This window comes from Vulpes lagopus, chromosome 4 (genome assembly GCF_018345385.1).
Source record: "Vulpes lagopus strain Blue_001 chromosome 4, ASM1834538v1, whole genome shotgun sequence".
Classification (NCBI taxonomy): domain Eukaryota; kingdom Metazoa; phylum Chordata; class Mammalia; order Carnivora; family Canidae; genus Vulpes; species Vulpes lagopus.
Window position 1 is genome coordinate 93,132,943 of NC_054827.1, and position 26,593 is coordinate 93,159,535.

At 38.1% G+C, this 26,593-nt stretch overlaps 1 protein-coding gene across 4 annotated transcripts in view; it reads right to left on the reverse strand.

The window, feature by feature from the left end:
* TUBGCP5 (tubulin gamma complex associated protein 5) overlaps positions 1-26,593 on the reverse strand; it is a 57,222-nt gene that overhangs the window by 15,108 nt on the left and 15,521 nt on the right. For 2 of the 4 annotated variants that reach the window (XR_005987417.1, XM_041753100.1), the window contains exons 7-16: positions 15,157-15,274; positions 14,532-14,621; positions 13,280-13,373; positions 12,316-12,562; positions 9,844-10,046; positions 7,841-7,956; positions 6,523-6,791; positions 5,042-5,240; positions 4,269-4,457; positions 3,088-3,270 (exon numbers count right to left, since the gene is read on the reverse strand). Coding sequence is in view for 3 of the 4 variants with exons in the window: in XM_041753100.1 (XP_041609034.1) it covers positions 3,088-3,270; positions 4,269-4,457; positions 5,042-5,240; positions 6,523-6,791; positions 7,841-7,956; positions 9,844-10,046; positions 12,316-12,562; positions 13,280-13,373; positions 14,532-14,621; positions 15,157-15,274 (1,708 nt within the window). In the remaining variant the exon portion in view is untranslated. The remainder of the gene's footprint in view (positions 1-3,087; positions 3,271-4,268; positions 4,458-5,041; positions 5,241-6,522; positions 6,792-7,840; positions 7,957-9,843; positions 10,047-12,315; positions 12,563-13,279; positions 13,374-14,531; positions 14,622-15,156; positions 15,275-26,593) is intronic. The other 2 variants (XM_041753101.1, XM_041753102.1) reach the window with 2 other exon arrangements.

Here is a 26,593-nt window from a genome sequence, read left to right on the forward strand (position 1 = left end):
CAGGAAAGACTTTATTATTAAAACAGGATGCTATTAACACATGAATAAATAGAACAAAGAAACAGAATGGAAAATCTAGAAAGATACTCAAGTACATATGAAAATTTAATGATAAAGGGCATGTCAAATAAATGTAGGAAAGGTGGATTTTTTTAATAACTGATGGGAACAAATTAATCATTTGGAAAAAAGATAAAACTAGACCTATTTCTCATGTGTTTAGGGGGATAAATCCCAAATGGATCAATATCTAAATGTAAAAAAATCTAAGTATTAGGAGAAAAGATGGGTGATTTTCTTTGTAATCTGGAAAAAGTAAAACTTATCCTGACTCTCAACTCAAAATCTAAAAGTAGGAAAAGACTGATAAATAATAAAACTAAAAAAAATCTACCTGACAAAACAATAAAAAATTATTATAAATGTAAGCAGAATGAAAAGACAAATGTCATTTGGGAAACATATATAATATAATAGTTTCTAAAAATGGAGAGAATTAGAGACCAATAATCTGATACTAACAGAAATGGTGGGAAAAGATATATACAGTTTTTGTTAAAAAAAATTACAAATAGGGGATCCCTGGGTGGCTCAATGGTTTAGCACGTGCCTTTGGCCCAGGGCATGATCCTGGAGTCCCAGGGATCGAGTCCCACATCAGGCTCCTTGCATGGGGCCTGCTTCTCCCTCTGCCTGTGTCTCTGCCTCTCTCTCTCTCTGTGTGTCTCTCATGAATAAATAAATAAAATCTTTAAAAAAATTACAAATAAATATACGGGAAAATGATAAAAGTCACTCATAATTAGAAAAATGTAAATTAAAACTATACGGAGATACCATTTCTCATCAGATCAGCAAAATTCCAAAACTCTGGCAGCATAGTCTGTTGGTGAGAACTGTGGAGAAAGCCACTCTACATATTGCTGGTGGGAATCAGAAAAAATACAGCCCATATGAAGAGAAATTTGGAGTAGCTAGCAGAATTGCACACACATTTACCCTGTTACCCAGCAATCCCATTCTAGGAATATACTCTAAAGTTACACTGGCAAAAATATGAAGCAAGATGTACAAGACTTGTTAGTCATTGCATATACGCACAGCAGAACAGAAACCCAAATGCCCACCAACAGGACAAATGACAGAATACAGTGGAAAGCCAGACAGCTGTAAAGGAGTAAGGACAAGCTCTCTAGCTTATAAATGGAGTGGATGTGAGACACATTAGTAACATAAGAAAAATAAACCAGATGCCAGAGTGGGCAATGCATGCTACCTTTTGTATAGTAGGCAATGAGGAAATGGAATACAGACACATGTTTTTGATTCCAAAAAATAAATACCTGAAGGATAAAACAAAATCTAATAAAAACAGTTACTTAAAGGAAAGGGAGAAAAAGGGTGGGAACAGGACTAGAAGACAGTTCTCCCTAGAAGTGCCACTGTACCAGTGATTTTAACTTAAGACATATACAGCTGTTTACATAATTAAGAAACAAAAGCCAATCAAGAAAAAAAAAACAAAGCAATTCCTAAAAGTAGGAAATAAATGAAAACAAATGAACTTGACCTTATATTAAGCTGGTGGCATAATCATATGGAGAATTATTCCAAGTGGCCCTGAAATACAGTATTCTGATGACAGTACAGGAAGAAAAGAATCACAAACCTTAATTTAAGCTCTCAGTGGGCTATTATTACTTTGGAACTATTACTTATTATAGAATTAAAAAACCATTCGTTACATCAATGTGTTAGTAAGCACTCAAGAGACGAAGTACAAAGGAAAACCAAAGAGTTGAAAACTAATCTTTAATATAAATTGGAAATACCAATATGAAATTATGATTAATTTTTTTCTTCCTACATATTTCATCACTCTGTCCACTGAGAAACCCCAGAAGTACTAACAATCCAATACTGATGAATACTCTGGCACCCAGATAAAGGTGTTTTTAAGCTACCAAATAGATGGGCCCAGTGCTTCTGGGAGAGGTGCACAAGCCTAAGGCAGGAGGTGCACAGGACCAGCCTGCACATCCAATTAGCCCTGAAAGTAAAGATACTCTCTCAGATTACTAGGGTCATATGAAGGGGTGCCTTTGGGTAAAAAATGGGAGTCTGAGCAACAAAAAAAGAAAAGCTGCAATAGACTGTGACTTTAAATATAACAAATTTATGAGTTTCTGCTAATAGTGAAAAACAACTTTCCCTGTTTTCCATGGGGGTTGCTGGGCACATAACTCACGAAAATTCTGTTTTTATGGAGGAATTAAAGGTAATAAAAAAGAATGACACAAAAATAAAAGAAATTAGAATAATCTACTAAGTAGTAGCTTGGTAATCTAGCATGGCTATGAGGAAATGACATGTAATGTTAATTATTATGACTGCTATTCGTGAAGGACCTCTGAGGATGTGAAGAAAAGAAGTAAGAGAACCGAGCAGGGATGCGGAAGAGAAAAAAGACTACCAAGCAGTGTATTAGATTCACAAAGATTTGGTGGTACCAACCCACAGACCTGGGTGAGCTGAACGTTCAGCAGACAGACCAAGAGGCACTGAGACAGGCTTGATCAGCTCTACAGTTGAGGGTAAGAGAGAGCCGAATCTTAACCACTAGACCACCAGGGTTGACATAACAGTTTGAAAACATGCAACTCTATCTATTAAGTGGTAGAAACCATTTCCCAACCCTGAACGCAGGCTGACCCGTGACTAGGTTTGACCAACAGCCTGTGGTGGAAGTGAAAGTCTGTGATGCCTGGAGCTCAGGCGTCGGCAGGTCTCAGAACATCACCTAAGACTCCTGTGTAAGGAGGCCAAGCACAGCTGGCTGGAGGACAAGGACTTCAGGGCTGTGAGGGTAGGCCACCAGACTGACAGCCTACCTGGCTCCATCTCATCGTCTCCTTAGTGGGCAAGTCATTTAGCTACCTTCTGCCTCAGTTTTCTAATATGAAAAATAATACTCATAAAATTCATAGCGTGAGCGCGAGGATTAAATAACATACCTAAGAATTCACAGCAGAAGTGTTACACATGGATTATTTTATATTATTTAGACTAAAAGGTCTTATGTTTTACCGTAAACTATCTTCAGGATAACGTTGTCCTACTGCTTCTTGAAGCTGCACATTAAGGAAAGACACATTCTGCCAGGTCTCCTTTTCTCTTATTTTATCAAAAATTGATGTGTAGAAGTCATACATGGTATCTCCACCTTCCATTAAGAAAAAATTTCTCATGGCTTGTAAGTATTCAACCAACCTAAACAGAAAATAAACACACAAAGATCTTGCACTCTTGAGACTGAATTCTGGATTAGGACCAGGCTTTGTACACTACTAATTTTAAAACAGGTTTACAAAACCTACATTTACAAAAAATAGAAATGTTAACACCTTTTAAAGACTTTTTAAGTAAAAAAATAGTATATGTTTGTTTTTAATAGAAAGAAATAAATTACTTTCCTATTACATTGTAGAAAGATGGGAAAAGTCAAAAAACTGTAACAAACTGAAGTTAGTCCAAATCCTGCTATTCATAGTGAATTTCTACTGTTAATTCTTGGGGTATTTCTTTCTAGCCCTTTTTTCTATGCATTAAAAAAATATACTTCCCATCATATTATATATCCTGCATTTTAAGCTTTAAGAACATTTTATATTATTTCAAACTCTGGACAAACATAATTCTTTTTTAAAGATTTTATTTATTTATTTAAGACACACAAAGAGAGGCAGAGACAGAGGCAGATGGAGAAGCAGGCTCTCTGTGGGGAGCCCAATGCGGGACTTGATCTTGAGACTCTAGGATCATGACCTAAGCCAAAGGCAGACACTCAACCACTGAGCCACTCAGGCATCCCTGGACAAACATAATTTGTATGAAACAAAGTTTATACTTGACATGGATATGCCATAGTTTATACGGCTATATCATATTTATGGATGTATCATTATTTAAAGAACTAATCATCCATTACTAAGTAATTTCATGTTCTTCCCTCTGACAGCTAACTTTCTGATGGGCATTTTTGTGCAACAAGCTTTTTCTGTATTTCTTTCAGGACAGAGTCTCAGATACAAAGGATTAAATTTTGCAATATAATGGTATGAAACACTGATAGTTGATTCTCTCAGAAGAAAACTGTTTATCATGTACCCATTAGTTACTCTATTAACTTGAAATACAGATTTCAAAATAATTTCAACTGTTTTAAAGTACAATAACCTACTTCCAACACAAAACTACTCCCTTAATACCTGTAATCCTTTTTTAGAGTTCGCATGAGGTTTCCACAGCACTCTAGATATTGCTTATCAATATGAGGATAGAGGCAAGATCTCAGTGTTAACTCAAAAGTCTGGCACGTCACGGATTCTGATGATCTATCCACACATATATCTCCACCAGCAAACTTCTCATGAAAGTCACTCTGTTCTAAATATAACCTTTAAGATAAAAATGTGAGTCTCTTTTTATGAGCTGTTGTCAACAGAATTCCCTTAATCAAAACTCCAGAGTCCCATTTTTACCTTTAAAGTTACCAAATATTACAGAAAGAAACTTCCCCCCAAAATATTCTTTACACAAAAACAGTTTTTCAGCCATTTCAACCCTTCTTCCTTAAGGGTCAAGTACTGAGTAGATCTTTTTAATCACTGGGCCGCAGGCAGTGAAAAATGGCCATTAGACAACAGGGTGCTAAAAATACATAAGGGTCAAGATGCATTTTAAGCAGGGTATGTGTGTGTGTGTTTGTGTCTGATGCCTGCACATAACCCAGATGTTCAGAAGTATCTTCTGTATGAGTGATGGCAACTCCCCATGGATATAGGGCACATCGAAAAGCCTGTGGACTTTCATAAACAAGGAGGCCAAACTGAATACAATGTCCTTTTGCATTTCAGTCATTAGAAAAGATGAGCTACAAAGGTTTTTAAGGGTGGAAAGCCCCACCTTGCAGAAATAAATGGTTACTAAATATTGCACAGATTTTATTTAAATCATCCAATATCTTGCAGGTATGTATCACCTTGCAAAGTTAATTGCCAGCAGTGGATCGTGAACATCATCCAGTTCCAGATGCCTTTCAGCAATGGACTGCATCTTAATTAGGTTCTCTTTGGTTGCCTGCTGCTCAGTGAAGACCTGTGTAGTAGAATCTTCTCCATGTCGAAGGCGTGACTGTACAGATTCCAGAAACAGGGTATACAAGCTTTTTCTTTCTGCATCTGAAACATGAAGAAAGATGTATGGTGAACTATGTTCTGGTAAATGATAGTAACATTAAGAAATACTAAATAGTTTTATCTTTTTTTTTTAAACATTTTATTTATTTATTCATGAGACAGAGTGAGGGAGGCAGACTCCCCACGGAGCAGGAAACCCAATGCAGCACTCGATTCCAGGACTCTGGGATCATGACCTGAGCCAAAGGCAGATTCTTTTTTATTTATTTTTTTATTTTTTAAATTTATTTATGATAGTCACAGAGAGAGAGAGAGGCAGAGACATAGGCAGAGGGAGAAGCAGGCTCCATGCACCGGGAGCCCGACGTGGGATTCGATCCCGGGTCTCCAGGATCGCGCCCTGGGCCAAAGGGAGGCGCCAAACCCCTGCGCTACCCAGGGATCCCCCAAAGGCAGATTCTTAACCAACTGAGCCACCTAGGGGCCCTAAATAGTTTTATCTTAATATAGCTTGGTATTTTTCCTTTGGCTTATGAGAGTCTATCCCTGTTTCTTTACTTCTACAGTATGGTAGAACTAAATAATTTTATATTCTATTAGACAACCGCAAAGCTCAGAAACATTCAAAGCATAAGCTAATTTTTTCTGAAAGAGTAATACCATAAACTGGATGCTTAACAGTTAAGTTAACCACCATAGTGGATAGCACTATGATAATACTAATTGGAGTCATAATTTCTTTGGGGAAAACACTTCTGACAGTGACCCTAGAAGCTCATTACATTTTATTATTGAGTCAAAAAGGAAATGTTCCACAAAGTGAAATATTACTTAAATACAAATAATACAAAGAAATGTAAAACTAAGATAATTTACAAACAATTAAGGTCACATATATACTTTCAATTCTTTTTAAGTCAGTTGATAAAACCTGAAGTATTTCATTACTTAAATTGTAAAAAAAAAAAAAAAAAAAAGGCCATAAATATATCAAAATTTTCTCAAGATCTATGATCATGTCTGAACCACTGAACCACCAAATTCCTATCCACCAGGGTTTATATTTATGGTCTTCAACAGCTAAATGCTGCACTGTATTAAGAAATGGAAGAAAATTAGAAACACAGTGCTGAAAATTTCCATTGAGGATATTCTTCAATCAGGAGTAGTAATTTGATCAAGGTGGTAATTTCCACAAAAGTAAAAGGCTTTGATAATTTTCAAACTACAAAATAATTACATATCTATCTCAGGATGACAAGAGTGAAGAGAGAAGAGTTGCCTGAATGCTGAAAGATATATGAAGAAGGAAACTGCTACCTACCTCTGGCTGTGTCCTGGCATGTGGTGCTCTCCACACACTGCAGGTTCTTCAGCAGCTGCATTGACTTGCCAGCCATAATTATCTGCTTAAGGACAGGTTTGAGGAAGGACACCATGGTATGCTGCCTGCTGGAGGGCCCCTGGTCACTTCCAGAACTTGCACTAGCATTATCACTCATTTTTTCTTCATTTTCTGTCTTTTCTGATACGCTGTATAGTGTATAAGTGGCATACCAAAAATCTCTGTGATTTACTGGAACGTTTTTGTTTCTGTAGAGATTCAAAAGAATTTTAAATTTCAACTTTTCAGCCTTAAAAACAAGAGTACATCTATTCTAGCTTAGGCATGTTGTCCAGACATTCCAAAACAGTTTTATCAATTATTAGTAAAATGAAGCACAAAATGGGGCAGAGGTTTATCTGACTTCAGTTTAACATAGAAAAGTAGATAAATACTCTTAATGGCATAGGTAAAATTTAACTAACTAGAAAGTTTCTTAAATTGGAATGAAACAATGGTCAAGTCACTCATCACCCTCTAAGAACATCCAGAATCCTATTTTCGCAAAATTATCATGCAAGATCAATGAAAAAACAAAATGACAGACGTGACTTAGTTAGAGAAGGTCTGCTAATTTATATGAGCACTGCATAAACAAGGTTACCTTTTCAGAACTGTAAGAACTTAATGCTCTCCTTCTTGATGAGTTAAATGGATAGCTATCCATAAAAATCATACATCTAAACAGAGTGCATTAATTTAAAACTGAGTTAAGAGAGTTGTATATAGCAGTGTATATGATTCTATTCAGAAAAATCAATTAACTGAAGGGGAAATCATAACAAGTGACTTATGATTTTCCTTGCTTTATTAAATATTATATGAAGGAGGGTAATCAAAGAAACCCCTAGCTAATTTGGATAAATACCATATTAGAGGCATATTCTGTAACATATTCATATCTTTTATCCTACAGATAATTTAAAATGGGAATTAACTGAAGCCATTTGATATTACCTAAATTCATTTTATGGGAAGCAATGTGCCTTTTACAGTATCAGCCAATCATAAGCACTATCATTTAAAAAACAGAATTTGCTAAGAAAAGGTATAAATTTACATAAAACTTGGAACTTTTTTTGGGTACCTAACATCTACAAAAATGCAAAAGAACTTGTTTATGATAAAAACACAGCTCTGTCACTTGCACTAGTCTCCCTCAGCATCACCTGAACCAACAAAAGTGTATGATTTTCCTGTGAGAGAAAAGAGGTGCAAGCATTTCCCCACATCTCCCAAGCTGTGTGGAGGACCTGACCTTTGGATGATAAACTCCCTAGCACCATCACATAGATGTCCGTGCACGATCCACTCATCCACAATCTGCAGGTAGGGTCGTACTGTTTCAACCCAGAGAGAGAACAGAAGCGAGACCTGAGGGCAGAGTGTACAGTCAATTCTCAGAACTTCCTTGTCCCTGGATAAAATGAAGTTTAAATATTTCTGATACTTTTTTTTTTTTTCTTTTCTAGAAAGGGAAAGAGAGTGCACACACAAGGGTGGGTCCAGGGAGAGAGGGGAGAGAGAATCTTTAGCTACCTCCACACCCAGCATAGAGCTCAAAGTGGGGCTTGATCTCATGATCCTGAGATCATGATCTGAGCCGAAATCAAGTCACATGCTTAACCAACTAAACCACCCAGGCATCCCTCTGAAATACCTTTTAAAAAGTGATGGGATTTCTGCTTTTTGACAGAAATTAAGAAATTAAAAATCCAAAACATACTTTATAAAATCCTTATGAAAACTCACCTAAAGATAAGATGACCATATCATCTGTAGTCCATACCAGGACTCTCTTGGGAATTAAAGTTACAAGAGGGTTACAAGAGCAGTCTTAAGTTGGATAGTACAAACTGAGGAACAGCTACCCTATCTAAAACATGTTATTAGCAAAACGTCCATTAAGAATGAAGAAATGAGGGATGCCTGGGTGGCTCCGCATTTGGCTCAGGGCATGATTCTGGAGTTCCGGAATCGAGTCCCACTTCAGGCTCCCTGCAGGGAGCCTGTTTCTCCCTCTACCTATGTTTCTGCCTCTGTCTCTGTGTCTCTCATGAATAAATAAATAAAAATCTTAAAAAAAAAAAAAAAGAATGAAGAAATGATTTCATTCTATTATACTTCCCAGTAGGAAAAAAATTGCATAGCTGAAAGAAATAAAACTATTTTATACTGAACTGTAGGACCAAAATGGTGAGAAAACAAAGTTACATCAACGTACTAGGAAACAACACCTAAAATGTGTATCCAAACAAACCTGCAGCTTTCTAGACTATAGTTTCCGTTAGATTTGTATTTTTTAAAATTAAAAAAATTTTAAAATGGTATGTATTAAAATTTTAAATTAAAACATGTAACACAAAAAATACTATCTTAGGCATTTTTGAAAGGTTTTATTTATTTGAGAGAGAGAGAGCACTAGAGAGACAGAGCAAGGACAAGGTGGGAGGCAGAGGGAAAAGGAGAAGCAGACTCCCCTGAGTAGGGAGCCCAACCCAGGGCTCATGACCTGAGCTAAAGGCAGATAATCAACTGAGCTACTCAGGTGCCCCTATCTTAAGCATTTTTAAGTGTACAGTTCAGTAGTGTTAAATATATTCATATTGTTGTGAATGTTTTTCTTGGGCATGCTGCGGAACTGAAACTCTGCACCCATTAAACATCTTCCCTCTTCTCCCTTCCCAGTTTGTGGCAGCCACCATTCTATTTTGTTTCTATGAATTTGACTACTCTAGATACCTTATATAATCTGTATTTTTATTGAAGAGTAATTGCAAACATCTATATAAGTCAGCTAGATGTTTTTCACATCTTGCTTTTTACGTTTTGCTTTCCCCTTGCCGCATCCTCCCCATAATCTCTGTGATTAAAGCCAAGAAGCCAGTTTCCTGTAGTGCTGATTTTAGAAGCTTATTTAAAAACTCTGAACAGGGACATCTGGGTCTGGGTGGCTCATTGGTTTAGCACCTGCCTTTGGCCCAGGGCGTGATCCTAGAGTCCCGGGATTGAGTTCCACATCAGGCTCCCTGCATAGAGCCTGCTTCTCCTTCTGCCTGTATCTCTGCCTCTCTATCTCTCTCTCTGTGTCTCTCATGAATAAATAAAATCTTTAAAACAAAACAAAACAAAACTCTGAACAACTGTTATGACACACCATGATTTAAGCAGTATTTTTACAAAGAGCTATGACAGGCTATCTACCACTACTTTGGCTGAACAGAAGGGAGTCACACAACTTAGGATGAAGGTCTTACATACAGTTTGCTCAGAAGCTTCTCCAACATTGTCATATTCAAGAATGGCCTTGTACAGTGTGTTGAGCAGGTGAGATGCCCGAACAACATTTCGAGTGTCAGGTGGAACTTCTGCTACTCCAGTACTAAATACTTTGTGCAGAACTTTGAGCTGAGCCAGTCGAGGTGACAACTTATCCACCACTATTGCAAGAGTTATTGTGGTGTCTGCAAAATATCAAAAAATCAAACCCTTTAGCAAGGAAGAATATCTGCATTCAGAAAAGGATATAAATGCTAAGTCACTTATGGAAAGACATGGCAAACTAGGGCATGGTGGATTTTTTTTTTTTTTTTTTTAAAGAAAGCACTTTATTTTTTTTTAAGATTTTGTTTTTTTAATCTGTTCATGAGAGACACACAGAGAGAGAGGCAGAGGCACAGGCAGAGGGAGAAGCAGGCTCCATGCAGGGAGCCCGACGTGGGACTCAATCCTGGGACCCCAGGATCACACCCTGGGCCAAAGGCGGCACTAAACCGCTGAGCCACTGGGGCTGCCCGGGCGTGGTGGATTTTAATCTCCCATCATAAGGAGCTAATTTCTCTAAAGAAAGAAAACTCAGAAGATAAATAATATATAAAGGAACTCACAGTTCAGGGGAAAGGAAAGGAAATAAAAGTGATTCTTAAATATATAGAGATATTCAACCTCAATTATAATAAAAGAATACAAATTAAAACTACACTGGGCAAATAAAAAAGACTTCAGTGGGCTATTATATTAATGAGGAGATGGTTCCTACGAAGGGGAGCAAGAATAAGTTTTTTCATGGAGATGGAAGAGCTCTGTATCCTGAAGATGGAAGTGGATTTACAAATATATGTGATATTTGTCACGTGATAAAGTGTCACAGAACTATACACGAAGATACCACTCCCCTCCCCACAAAATAGCAAGTGCCTGCAAAACTGCTGAAACTCATGTCAGGTCTGCAGAACAATAAATGTAATGTGCCAATGTCAATTTCCTAGTTTTGATAACATACCATAATAATGGTAAGGTGGGAATTATTGGAGGAAGTTGGGTGATGGGAACCTGGGATGTCTGGGTACTATATTTTTGCAGTAGTTGAAAATGAAAGTAGAGGGCAGGGGGAAGCCAAAAATGCTGGTTACCATTTTAAATCTGTTTGATAACACACTGTTGATAACACACTGTTAACAAGAGTGTGAGGACACAGGTACTCATATATATTGCTGGTTTAATAACACACTGTTGGCAAGGGTAATCATATACATTGCAGGCAACCATGTGGAATACGTATCAAAATCACATATGCCATCACATTCTCTTTAACCTAGGAATTCCATTAAGAATTTATGCTACAGGGATGCCTGGGTGGCTCAGTAGTTGAGCATTTATTTGCCTTTGGCTCAGGTCATGATCCCGTGGTACTGGGATTGAGTTCTGCATTAGGGTCCCTGTGGGAAGCCTGCTTCTCCCTCTGCCTATGTCTCTGCCTCTCTGTCTCTCATGAATAAATAAAATCTTAAAAAAAAATTTATACTATAGCTTGCTTCACATTAAGTAAGTAGTTATCACTGTAGCACTATTGACAATAGCAGATCAGAAACAACCTAAATGTACATTCACACAACTAAATACTCAATTTGTAAAAAAGATGAGGAAGCTCTTTACATTTTTGTATGGTTTAATCCTCAAAACCCAAATTAGGAAACAATTTGAAGAGAGGGACGCCTGGGTGGCTCAGTGGTTGAGCGTCTGCCTTCGTGCCCAGGGCATGATCCTGGAGTTCCTGATCGAGTTCTACATCGGGCTCCCTGCATCAAGCCTGCTTCTCCCTCTGCCTAGGTCTCTGCCTCTCTCTCTGTGTCTCTCATGAATAAATAAATTAAAAAAAAATCTAAAAAAAGAAAAAAGAAAAAAAAATAATTTGAAGAGAGAAGTTAACAGACTACCAGGTATGTATATATGAATATGTATTGCTTGCATGTGTTTAAATTATTTCTGGGGATGCCTGGGTGGCTCAGTGGTTGAGAGCCTGCCTTTGGCCCAGGACATGATCTTGGAATCCCAGGATGGAGTCCCACATCGGGCTCCCTACATGGAGCCTGCTTCTCCCTCTCCCTGTGTCTCTGTCTCTCTCTGTGTGTCTCTCATGAATAAATAAATAAAATCTCAAAAAATATATATTATTTCTGGAAGAATGCAAAAGAAACTTATGACTTGGTTGTCTCTGGGGAAGGGAACTGAGTACTTGGCTAGAGAACTTGCACAGGAAGAATAATTTTCACTGTAAACTTTCTGTACTATTTGGATTTTTAGAGAATGAATGGTTTAATACAAATTTAAAATGATCATGAATATTACTTATTTGTCATAGAATTTACAAACTTTGTATAATTTAATAACCTAGATGGCATTCTAAATATTACTTATGTGTCTTAGAAGTAAAAAGGAAGGATATTTAAATACCATTATTGATGATGTACTTCTCAATGTCTGTAAGTTCCTTTTTGAAACTAATGAAGTATTTGTATAGGGCCCACATGAAAGCCTGGTATGTCCTAAAGGGAGCTTCAGTCAACTTCTTGGGAAGAGAACCATTTCCAGGTAACATGCCTTCGGAGCTATGCCCCATGACTTCATCGATGAACTCTTGGAGTCGAAATACAACCTGGCCATATGCTGCTATTTGTTCTAGCACTGATCGTAAACAACTCTATAATAGAAGCAAACCGCAAACATTTGAAGTCCTCAAAAAACATTCAAATACATATTTGTTCACTAAAATATTTATTTCACGACTGGTTTCTTTGGGTCACTGTTTTAAACAGTGTGCTTAGTAGACGACAAATAAAATGAATAGTTTTATACTCCAAGGAAACAATGTAAGCATTAATTTCTACAGAATACAGAATTGTGGCTTACACTTTTTAAAAACACATATAAGGTAAGTAAATGTACTAAAAACAAAAAATTTATAGTACACAGCTTCCCAATACAGAATTGACAGAAATAAAAAGGAGAAAACATAAATTGAAACTAAATGTGAATATAACAAACTATTAAAGAATTCTCTAGCACTATAAACATGCACAATTTAATTTTGCCTTTTGGATCTCAAGTGTATTTAATAATTAATTTTGATACTGCAAAATGGTTTAAAGTTACAGAACTATGGTTTACATAAACTCTATTATTTGGGCAGCCCGGGTGGCTCAGTGGTTTAGTGCCGCCTTCAGCCCAGGGCATAATCCTGGAGACCGGGGATCAAGTCCCACGTCAGGCTCCCTGCATGGAGCCTGCTTCTCCCTCTGCCTGTGTCTCTGCCTCTCTCTCTCTCTATCTCTCATGAATAAATAAATTTTAAAAATCTTAAAAAAAAGATTTAAATCCTATTATTTAATTTTAATTACAATAAATACAAATAACTTACATGTGTCAAATGAGTTACTGTAACACTGTTTCTCACAGTTACTTTTCCATCTATCAACTGAAATATAAAGAGCTTTTTCACCCCTGAAAGTAACCTAAAATGAAATAAAAGAGATAAGCCTACAAAAATATTCATTACAGTAATGCCTAAAAATATTTTCTTCTAAATTTTTATTTAAATTTTAGTTAGCTGACATAAAGTATAATATTGGTTTCAGGAGTAAAATTTAGTGATTCATTACTTGCATATAATAACCAGCACTCATCATAACAAGTGCCTTCCTTATTAGCCCATCCCCACCCACATCCCTCCATCAACCCTGTTTGTTCTCTACTGTTAAGAATTCTTTTGGTTTGCCTCCCCCTTTCTCCTTCTCTTTTTTTCTCACTTCCCACACATTCACCTGTTTTGTTTCCTAAATTTCCCCAAATGAATGACATCATATGGTATTTGTCTTTCTCTGACTGACTTACTCACTTAGCATAATACACTCTAGCTCCATCCTTGTCATTGCAAACACTGCTTAAAAAATTTTAATGAAAGATTCAGAATTGGGGGTTTGGGGCAAAGAGAGCAGATAATTAGAAAATAGAGGGCATCAATCTTTTTATCTGATTACCATAAGACTCAAGACATTTCAACATCATCTTAGAAGTCAAGACAGCGTTGTCAAAGCATTTCCTCATCTGTGTGATGGCCTAAATAAGTCTTCCCATTTTTAAGAATGTCAATATTATACTTTGTGGCAGAGGATCAAAACCTGAAAATCTCAGCAGTATCAGCACTACATGCTGCATTTCTCATTTTCATTTTTATGGGAACACAATCTAAATTTTTTTTTTTTTCCACAATCTAAATTCTTAGGTTCCTGGTTTCCAGGTAAAAGAAACAGGATCTCACTGACATACTCTGCCTATTAAGAGCAGTTAGCAGCAAACTAGGAGCCTTTCTTTGAACTCAGTAATTAAAAAAATACTGGTTTAATCTAATTTAATAGCATACTAAATGATTTAAGATGAAAAAAAAAATAAACATATCAAATTCCCACAATCTCCACAATCAAATTTGAAGTTTGGGTTTCCTGAGTCCCCCCATTTACACTTAGGTGCCTACTAGAAACAGTTTCGGGTTAAACCTAATGGCCTGTTTCTAGTATGAATGTGAAAAAAACCATGAATACTTTTCCTTAAAAAACCAAAATTCTGCTTCTCAGTAACAAAATCTTCTACACTATTAGTTTAATAGGTCTTACCATAAGGTTTCCCGAATAACCTGTGTCTCAGTAACAAAAACTCTGTCATCTGGAACATATAACGGGTCACTGCTATACAAGTGTTGGTCCCTATTAGATAGCAAACATCAAATGTTAATGTAAAGGTTTCTCATGAAGTAAAATTATGTTTAGTAACATATGCATTAGGTGGTAATTTAACCAGTAATCAATAAACAAATAACATGCTTTAAATGCCCTCCATACTCATTTCTACATGTCAATTATAATTCTTTCAGAAGTATTTTCAGAACAATTCCAATTATTATATTCATTATTGATTTAACCAAGTGTTTAAAACTATGCACTGTTTTAGAAAAATAGTAACCGTACTTTTGCAATAAGTGCATTAAAACAGAAATCAAATGGGCTAATTCATACCAATCCATTAGCTTTGAAAATAAATAAAAAAAAAAACAGACTATAATTAAATAATAACCTCATTTTTAAAATAAATAACTGAAAACTATGTTCAATTAGAATTGTTAAAAAAAAAACAAGTTTAAATTTCAGGGAAGTATTTGATATAAGCCACAAATCAACAGCAAATATTAAAACATCAAAGTTTCTTCAATTAACACATTAAGTGAAAAACTTAGCTTCTTACCAGACAGCAGCTAAATTGGAGTACAAATGTAAACTATGAGGAAATCTTGAGGATCTGGCTGTCCAGTATTGATGAACCACATGCTGTTCCAGCCAACTCTGGCCATCTATCTCATCTACTAAAAGAATATTTAATAAGTTTAAGTTATGAGAGTTAACAAAAAATACTGGAGCAGCTATCCCAAAATTCTGGATTTACGACTCCATTCAAATATGCAATTTAAAAAAGCCCTTTAACTTACCAAACTCAACACCCAAAAAACCAAATAATCCAGTTAAGAAATGGGCAGAAGACATGAATAGATACATTTCCACAAAAAAACACATCCAGACAGCTAACAGCCTCATGAAAAGATGCTCAACATCACTCACCATCAGAGAAATACAAATCAAAACCACAACACAATACCACCTCACACCTGTCAGAATGGCTAAAATTAACAACACAAGAAACAACAGATGTTGATGAGGATGCAGAGAAAGGGGAACCCTGCTACACTGTTGGTGGGAATGCAAACTGGTGCAACCACTCTGGAGAACAGTATGGAGGTTCCTCAAAAAGTTAAAAACAGAACTACTCTCTGATCCAGCAATTGCACTATTAGGTATTTAACCAAAGGATATAAAAATACAGATTCAAAGGGATAGATATACCCCAATGTTTACAGCAGCATTATCAACAACAGCCAAACCATGGAGAGGGCCCGAATGTCCATCGACTGATGAACAGATAAAGAAGATATGGTATACATACACAATGGAGTATTACTCAGTAATCAAAAAGAATGAAACCTTGCCATTTGCAGCCACATAGATGGAGCCAGAGTGAAATAAATCAGAGAAAGACAAATATCATATGATCTCACTCTTATGATATGAAGCAAAACAGATGAGCATATGGGAAGGGGGAAAAGAAAAAAAGGAGAGAGGGGAAACAAGCCATAAGAGACTCTTAATGATAGAGAATAAACTGAGGACTGATGAAAGGAGTTGGGGACGGGCTCTACAGAAGGGTGATGGGTATTAAAAAGGGCACTTGTGATGAGCACTGGGTGTTGTATGTAAGTGATGAATCACTGAATTCTACTCCTAAAACCAATATTGCACTGTATGTTAACAAAAGTTAAATTAAAAGAATCCTTAAGAACAGAAAAAAAAAAATCCTTAAGAACAGTATACACACACACACATACATATAAAATGTATATTCAAAATTTAAATATCATTGGCTATAAAGAAAAATTACTCTATTTTAAATGAACTATGAATAAGAAAACACAGACAGTATATTCAAATAGTTCAATAATCATGAAAGAAATTGAAATGGTAATCAAAGATGTTCTCATGAATCCCCCCAAACCCTTAGGACTGGGACTAAGCTTTAAAGAACTAAATGGATTATAAAGCTAATATAAATTTGCTTCTAAACCAGATAATTACATAAGAAGAAATAATAATGACATAAAAATGAAAAATCCTAAATTAAAAACAGCTAACCTAGGGGCACCTGACTGGCTCAGTTTGTTGATCATGTGACTCTCGATCTCAGGGTCTTGAGTTCGCAGGAGCCCTACATTAAGCATAGAGCTTATTTTTTTTTTGAAGTAGTTTTTAGGGGATCCCTGGGTGGCGCAGCGGTTTGGCGCCTGTCTTTGGCTCAGGGCGCGATTCTGGAGACCCGGAATCAAATCCCACATCGGGCTCCAGGTGTATGGAGCCTGCTTCTCCCTCTGCCTGTCTCTGCCTCTCTCTCTCTCTCTCTGTGACTATCGTAAATAAATAATAATTAAAAAAAAAAAGTAGTTTTTACTACTTTAATAAGAGAATCATTAATTCATTAATCATTAATAAGAGAATAATTATTCAGGAATTCAAAGATGATTCACTATCACAAAATCTATCAATGTAGAAATAGAACAAAAGAGAAAAAGTATAGGATTATCTCACAGAGAAGAATGTATGATAAAGTTCAATATTCATGACTAAAGACTCCTGGAAAAACAGGAATAGAACTACCTTAACTCAATAAAGGCCACATACCCAGAACCTATAACAAAACCCATCACACTTAATGGAGGAATTTCAGATGTAACCCTCTCAGAAGAACAAATCCAGGAAACCTGCTCTCACTGCTGATGCTTTCTCTTCAGACTAAAGGCCTGGCCAGAACAGACACCACTAATGTGTTGCAAAGAAAATACAAGATACAAGAATTGACAGGACTGGGATGCCTGGGTAGCTCAGCTGTTGAGCATCTGCCATCCGCTCAGCATGTGATCCCAGGATCTGAGATAGAATCCCACAATGGGCTCCCTGCAGGGAGCCTGCTTCTTCCTCTGCCTGTATCTCCTCCTCTCTCTGTGTCTCTCATGAATACATAAATAACTCTTAAAAAAATTTTTGACAGGAGATAAAACTGTTTGCAAATAATGATCATCTATATAAATAAGAAGCTACTGCACAGCAAAGGATACAGTCAACAAAACTAAAAAACAACCTACAGAATGGGAGAAGATATTTGCAAATGAGGTATCAGATAAAGGGCTAGTTTCCAAGATCTATAAAGAACTTATTCAACTCAACAGCAAAGAAACAAACAATCCAATCATGAAATGGGGAAAAGACATGAACAGAAATCTCACAGAGGAAGACATAGACATGGCCAACACGCACATGAGAAAATGCTCTGCATCACTTGCCATCAGGGAAATACACATCAAAACCACAATGAGATACCACCTCACACCAGTGAGAATGGGGAAAATTAACAAGGCAGGAAACCACAAATGTTGGAGAGGATGCGGAGAAAGGGGAACCCTCTTACACTGTTGGTGGGAATGTGACCTGGTGCAGCCACTCTGGAAAACTGTGTGGAGGTTCCTCAAAGAGTTAAGAATAGACCTGCCCTACGACCCAGCAGTTGCACTGCTGGGGATTTACCCCAAAGATACAGATGCAGTGAAACGCCGGGACACCTGCACCCCAATGTTTATAGCAGCAATGTCCACAGTAGCCGAAATGGGGAAGGAGCCTCGGTGTCCATCGAAAGATGAATGGATAAAGAAGATGTGGTTTATGTATACAATGGAATATTACTCAGCCACTAGAAATGACAAATACCCACCATTTGCTTCAACGTGGATGGAACTGGAGGGTATTATGCTGAGTGAAGAAAGTCAATCGGAGAAGGACAAACATTATATGTTGTCATTCATTTGGGGAATATAAATAATAGTGGAAGGGAATAGAAGGGAAGGGAGAAGAAATGGGTAGGAAATATCAGAAAGGGAGACAGAACATGAAGACTCCTAACTCTGGGAAACGAACTAGGGGTGGTGGAAGGGGAGGAGGGCGGGGGGTGGGGGTGACTGGGTGGTGGGCACTTAGGGGGGCACTTGACGGGATAAGCACTGGGTATTATTCTGTATGTTGGCAAATTGAACACCAATAAAAAATAAATTTATTATTTAAAAAAAAAAAAAAAAACTAACGGGGAGAGGCATCCAAGATGGTGGTATAGGATGACTCTGAACTTCCCTCCTCCCACAAACACACCAAAAGTACAACTACATATGGAGCACTTCCTCCTGACAAAAAACTGAGGGCTGACTGAACAACAAACAACAGAGGAACCACACAGAGAGGGGTAGGAGAGACAGAAACATGGTCATGACAGGAACCTGACTCCAAATGCTGTGCAGTGGGGAGACAGAGTACTGAGGGACCAATTTGGTCCCTCAAGATTTGTCAGCTGTAGGACACACAAAAAAAGCTGCAGATAAAAGGACAACTAGACTAAAATTGATGGAAACCCATTCACTACCCTAGAAGGTCCACCAAATGGCAGAGGAATACCTAAAACTCCCTCCAGGTCAGAGGTGTTGCTGAATACCATTGTTTTTTTTTTTTTTTTTTTTTTTACTTTTTTAATTGGAGTTCAATTTGCCAACATAGTGCATAACACCCAGTGCTTAGCTCGTCAAGTGGCCCCCTCAGTGCCCGTCACCCAGTCACCACAACCCACCACCCACCTCCTTTTCTACAACCCCCTGTTCGTTTCCCAGAGTTAGGTGTCTCTCATGTTGTCACCCTCACTGATGTTTTCACTCATTTTCTCTCCTTCCCCTTTATTCCCTTTCACTATTTTTTATATTCTCCAAATGAATAAGACCATGTTTTCCTTTTCCGACTGACTTATTCCACTCAGCATAATACCCTCCAGTTCTATCCACATTGAAGCAAAAGAAGAGTATTTATATTTTCTTTTTTCTTATAAATTGATATTTTATTGGTGTTCAATTTGCCTACATATAGAATAACCCCCAGTGCTCATCCTATCAAGTGCCCCCCTCAGTGCCCGTCACCCAGTCACCCCCAACCCCCACCCACCTCCCTTTCTACCACCCCTAGTTCGTTTCCCAGAGTTAGGAGTCTCTCATGTTCTGTCTCCCCTTCTGATATTTCCCACTCATTTTTTTCTCCTTCGCCCTGTATTCCCTTTCGCTATTTTTTATATTCCCCAAATGAATGAAAACATGTGTTTGTCCTTCTCCGATTGACTTACTTCACTCAGCATAATACCCTCCAGTTCCATCCTTGTTGAAGCAAATGGTGGGTATTTGTCATTTCTAATGGCTGAGTAATATTCCATTGTATACATAAACCACATCTTCTTTATCCATTCATCTTTCGATGGACACCGAGGCTCCTTCCACAGTTTGGCTATTGTGGACAGTGCTGCTAGAAACATCGGGGTAAAGGGGTCCCCGCGTTTCACTGCATCTGTATCTTTGGGGTAAATCCCCAGCAGTGCAATGGCTGGGTCGTAAGGCAGGTCTATTTCTAACTCTTTGAGGAACCTCCACACAGTTTTCCAGAGTGGCTGCACCAGTTCACATTCCCACCAACAGTGCAAGAGGGTTCCCCTTTCTCCACATCCTCTCCAACATTTGTGGTTTCCTGCCTTGTTACTTTGCCCCATTCTCACTGGTGTGAGGTGGTATCTCATTGCGGTTTTGGTTGTATTTCCCTGATGGCCAGTGATGTGGAGCATTTTCTTCTCTGCTTGTTCGCCATGTCTAAGTCTTCCTGTGTGAGATTTCTGTTCATGTCTTTTGCCCACTTCAGGATTGGACTGTTTGTTTCTTTGCTGTTCAGTTTAGTACGTTCTTATAGATCTTGGAAACTAGCCCTTTATCTGATACCTCATTTGCAAATATCTTCTCCCATTCTGTAGGTTGTCTTTTAGTTTTGTTGACTGTATCGTTTGCTGTGCAAAATCTTCTGATCTTGATGAAGTCCCAATAGTTCATTTTTGCTTTTGTTTCTCTTGCCTTCATGGATGTATCTTGCAAGAAGTTACTGTGGCCAAGTTCAAAAAGGGTGTTACCTATGTTCTCCTCTAGGATTTTGATGGAATCTTGTCTCATATTTAGATCTTTCATCCATTTTGAGTTTATCTTTTTGTATGGTGTAACAGAATGGTCCAGTTTCATTCTTCTGCATGTGGATGTCCAATTTTCCCAGAACCATTTATTGAAGAGACTGTCTTTTTTCCCGTGGATAGTCTTTCCTGATTTGTCGAACATTAGTTGACCATAAAGTTGAGGGTCCACTTCTGGATTCTCTATTCTGTTTCATTGGTCTATGTGTCTGTTTTTGTGCCAGTACCACACATGACCACAGCTTTATAGTACAACTTGAAATCTGGCATTGTGATACCCCCAGCTATGGTTTTCTTTTTTAATATTCCCCCTGACTATTCGGGATCTTTTATGATTCCACATCAATCTTTTTGTGTGTGTGTGTGCATATAAGAATATTTGTTTTTTTTCCATGAAGCAAATTATCACGTGAGACACTGCATTGGTACACACAGCATCTGGTGTCAACAGAGGCCCCTTGAGCACTGGGTGATATATGTTGGCAAACTGAACTGCAATAAAAAGTAATTAAAAAAATCGAGGCTCCCTGGGGGAAACTGCTCCATGTAGAGGAAACCCAGGCCCTGACAGGAAACCTGCCCAGAACCTCCATCTGCACTTGCTCCTGGGCCTTCAAGACAGAAGTGATGAGTGTGCATGCTTTGGTGGTCCCAATCCCCTTCTACAGGGAGGTTTATTCTGGGCTCACACTGAAGTCGCCTCACTGTGTCACTTGCACAGTAATACACAGCTGTGTCCTCGGCTCTCAGGCTGTTCATCTGCAGATACAGTGTGTTCTTGGCGTTAAATCTGGAGATGGTGTGATTCCAAACCAATCTTAAGATAATTTGTTCCAAATATCTGAAGAGGGTCCATGGTATTTTGATAGGGATTGCATGAAATGTGTAAATTGTCCTGGGTAGCATTGACATTTTCACCATATTCATTCTTCCAATCCATGAGCATGGAATATTTTTCCATCTCTTTGTGTCTTCCACAATTTCATTCAGAAGTGTTCTGTAATTTTTAGGGTATAGATCCTTTACCTCTTTGATTAGGTTTATTTCTAGGTATCTTATGCATTTGGGTGCAATTGTAAATGGGATTGACTCCTTAATTTCTCTTTTCTCAGTCTCATTGTTAGGGTACAGAATTGCCACTGACTTCTGGGCATTGACTTTGTATCCTGCCACACTGCTGTATTGCTATATGAATTCTAGCAATCTTGGGGTGGAGTCTTTTGGGTTTTCTATGTAGAGTATCATGTCATCGGTGAAGAGGGAGAGTTTGACTTCTTTGCCAATTTGAATGCTTTTAATGTCTTTTTTGTTGTCTGATTGCTGAGGTGAGGACTTCCAGTACTATGTTGAATAGCAGTGGTGAGAGTGGACATCCCTGTCTTGTTCCTGATCTTAGGGGAAAGGCTCCCAGTGCTTCCCCATGAGAATGATATTTGCTGTGGGCTTTTCTTAGATGGTTTTTAAGATGTTGAGGAATGTCCCCTCTATCCCCCAAAACTCTGAAGAGTTTTGATCAGGAATGGATGCTGTATTTTGTCAAATGCTTTCTCTGCATCTAATGAGAGGATCATATGGTTCTTTGTTTTTCTCTTGCTGATATGATGAATCACATTGACTGTTTTACGAGTGTTGAACCAGCCTTGTGTCCCAGGAATAAATCCTACTTGGTCATGGTGAATAGTTTTCTTAATGTACTGTTGGAATCTATTGGCTAGTTTCTTGTTGAGAATTTTTCAATCCATGTTCATTAGGGATATTGGTCTATAATTCTCCTTTTTGGTGGGGTCTTTGTCTGGTTTCGGAATTAAGGTGATGCTGGCCTCACAGAACAAGTTTGGAAGTATTCCATCTCTTTCTATCTTGCCGAACACCTTAGTAGAATATGTATGGTTTCTTTTTTAAACATTCGTCAGAATTCCCCTGGGAAGCCATATGGCCTTGGACTGTTGTTTTGGGGGTTTTTTGATGACTGCTGCAATTTCCTCCCTGGTTATTGCCTGTTCAGGTTTTCTATTTCTTCCTGTTCCAGTTTCGGTAGTTTGTGGTTTTCCAGAAATGCGCCCATTTCTTCTAGATTGCCTAAATTATTGGCGTAAAGCTGCTCATAATAAGTTTTTAAGATCATTTGTATTTCCTTGGTATTGGTGGTGATCTGTCCTTTCTCATTCATGATTTTATTACTTTGAGTCTTTTCTCTCTTCTTTTTAATAAGGCTGGCTAATGGTTTATCTATCTTACTAATTCTTTCAAAGAACTAACTCCTGGTTTTTTTGAACTGTTCCACAGTTCTTCTGGTCTGTATTTCATTGAGTTCTGCTCAAATATTTATTAACTCTCATCTTATGCTGGGTGTAGGATCTATTTGCTGTTTTTTCTTCAGCTCCTTTAGGTGCAAGGTTAACTTGTGCACTGGAGTTCTTTCAGTTTTTCGATGAATGCATGTATTGCGATGTATTTCACCCTCAGGACTAGTTTTGCTGCATCCCAAAGATTCTTAACAGTTGTATCTTTATTCTCATTAGTTTCCATGAATCTTTTTAATTCTTCTCTAATTTCCTGGTTGACTCTGTCATCTTTTAGCAGGATGGTCCTTAACCTCCACGTGCTTGAAATCCTTCCAAACTTCTTCTTGTGATTTAGTTCTAATTTCAAAGCTTTATGGTCTGAGAATATGCAGGGGATGATCCCAATCTTTTGGTATAAGTTAAGACCCAGTATGTGGTCTATTCTGGAGAAAGTTCCATGTGTACGTGAGAAGAATGTGTATTCAGTTGCGTTTGGATGTAAAGTTCTGTAAATATCTGTGAAATCCGTCTGGTCCAGTGTATCACTGAAAGCTCTTATTTCTTTGGAGATGTTTTGCTTAGAAGATCTGTCGATTGTAGAAAGCACTACATTCAAGTCACCAAGTACATGTGTATTATTATCTAAGAATGTCTTAACTTTCACTATTAATTGACTGATATACTTGGCAGCTCCCACATTCATGGCATAAATATTGATGATTGTTAGGTCCTATTGTTGAATAGATCCTTTAGGTATGATATGGTGCCCCTCTTCATGTCTCACTACAGTCTTCGGGATAAACTTTAATTTATCTGATATAAGGAAGGCTACCCTGGCTTTATTTTGAGGACCATTTGAATGGTAAATGGTTCTCCAACCTTTTATTTTCAGGGTTAGGTTTAAAATGAGTCTCTTGTAGACAGCAAATATATCGGTCTTGCTTTTTATCCAGTCTGAAACCCTGTGCCTTTTGATGGGGTCATTAAGCACATTCACGTTCAGAGTTACTACTGAAAGATATGAGCTTAGTGTCATCATGATACTTATTCAGTCCCTGTTTTTGTGGTTTGTTCCCTTGGACTTCTTTCTGTTACAGAATCTTCCTTAATATTTCTTGCAGAGCTGGCTTGGTGGTCACATATTCTTTCAGTTTCTGCCTATCTTGGAAGCTCTTTATCTCTTCTATTCTGAATGAGAGCCTTGCTGGATAAAGTATTCTTGGCTGCAGGTTCTTCTCATTTAGGACCCTGAATATATCCTGCCAGCCCTTTTTGTCCTGCCAGGTCTCTGTGGAGAGGTCTGCTGTTAATCTAATATTTCTCCCCATAAGAGTTAGAGATTTCTTGTCTCTTGCTGCCTTAAGGATCATCTTTTTATTTTTGGAATTTGTAAGTTTCACTACTAAATGTCGAGGTGTTGAGTGTTTTTTATTGATTTTATGGGGGGATTCTATTTCCTGGATCTGAATGCCTATTTCCCTCCCCAAACTATGGAAGTCTCAGCTATGACTTCTTTAAATATATTTTCTGGCCCTCTGGCCTTCTTGGCGATTCTGGAACACCAATGATATGTAGATTCTTCCTTCTGAGACTATCATTTATTTCCCTAAGCCTTTCCTCATGAGCTCTTAGTAGTTTTTCTCTTTTTTCCTCTGCTTCCATCCTTTCCATCAACTTGTCTTCTATGTCGCTCACTCTTTCTTCCACCTCATTAACCCTACTTGTTAGGACATCCAGTTTGGATTGCATCTCATTTAATCTGTTTTTAATTTTGGCCTGATTAGATCCAATTTCTGCAGTAACAAAGTCTCTAGAGTCCTTTATGCTTTTTTCCAGAGCCACCAGTAGTTTTATAATTGTGCTTTGGAATTGGCTTTCTGACATCAAATCATATTCTGTAGCTCTATGGCAGAGAGTACTGTTTCCAGTTCTTTCTTTTGTGGTGAATTCTTCCTTCTAGTCATTTTGCTCAGTGCAGACTGGCTGTATGAGTGAGCTGAGTCAAGAATATCAACCATGACCTAAGTAAATTTCACCCTAGATGATTCTAACGCGGTCAGAGACCCGAAAAAGAAAACAAAGACCAGAACAAAATAAAACAAAAGGACCACTAAGGTGAAAAACAAATTTTAAAACAATGTAGTAAAAAACAATATGCCAAAAATCCCAAAGAACAGAAAAAAAAAAGAGAGAAAAAAAGAAAATTAAAGAGGAAAAAAAGAGAAAGAAAAATAAAGAGAATAAAAAACGAAGGGGGGTACTGGGAGGTTGTGGTAGTTAAGCTGTAGTGGACGGAGAATGTAGTCTATTGAGGTGATCCTCTTGGTTCTGAGTGTATTAAGTTCTGTATGTCCAAAGATGTTCAGTCCCAAATTTGTATAAACCAGCAATACTTGTAGAAAGCCCCAACATTGACCACCAACACAGAAACAATATACGTGAGAGGGGCAGAAGAGAAATTAAGAGAGAATATAATCTCACAGAATGAACCAGCAAGGTATTCCACTTGGTTCTGGGTGCATGCTGGTCATGGTTTAGAAGGTATTAACTTCCACCATTGTAGAACAAAATGAGGCAAAGAAAACAAAAAACAGAAAACAAAATCGTATCTTGTATATCTCCCAAAATTAAATTTGAATATGTTGAAGGGAATCTGGAAGTGAAAAATACATCTAAGACATGTTATTGTAGAAACATGAAAGTCAGAAAGGAAGAAACTTAGAAATGAAGAGATGGTAAAATATTGTAGTTAAGGTAGGAAAAGAGAAAAAATACTGGAAAATTTTAGTCTGATATAAAAACGAGTTCTACTAGAAAAAGTAAGAAAAAAAAAAAGGAGGTACCCTCTACTTTAATACTAGGGATTAGTAGAGATACTATACTATTAAGTATAATACTTAATATATAATATTAATATAATATTAGTTATATTATATTAATAATATAATCTGACTCTCAGGTGTGTGCACCTGGGGCAGATGTCCCGCCTCCAGCTGGGTGCTGGGCTCAGTGGGAGCGGTTTACCTCCTTAGGTCTCTGTTCCATGGTGGCCCCACCTCTCCCGGGCACAAGGTGATACCGGGAAGAACAATAACACTGGGGGTGGCCAGGTCTCCAGTTCTGGAGTCAGCTCCCCACAGTAATGACTGCAGTCCCAGCCCGCACTGGCCTAGATGCTCCTGGGGCGGGGTAGGGGGGGGGCGCTAACCTACACAGCTTGGGGGCTCCTGCTATCCTATGCCCTCCCCGGCAATCTGAGATCTGGGGCCTGTTCTGTTGGGATTGCACTCCTGGGCCGCAGCTCTTGAAAGCAGCAGGGCACAGACCCCTCCGTCCAGAGCTGCCACCTGACCCAATAGCTTTTCCCTGAGGCCCCACCGGCTGCGTACTCCAGCCCTTTACTGAGATTGGCCTCAGTGTGCAGTGCGCTCTATTAGTGACTCTGGGAGAATGGAGGCATCCCTGCCCCTCCTGCAGTTCTGCCCAATTTCCCTGCTGAGGACTTCTCTGTCTGGGAAGAATTAATTTGGTGAGGATTTTTAAGATTCTCACTTCTCCAGGGCCGGACTTTCCTGTCTCAGTTTGTAATCGCCGCTCAGCCTTAGCCCGGCTCCTGGTGGGCCCCCCCCCCCCAACTTGATTCTTTTTTTTTTTTTCCCCACCTCCCTACCTTGTTAGAAGTGAAAACCCTTTTCTCTGTAGGGTTCCAG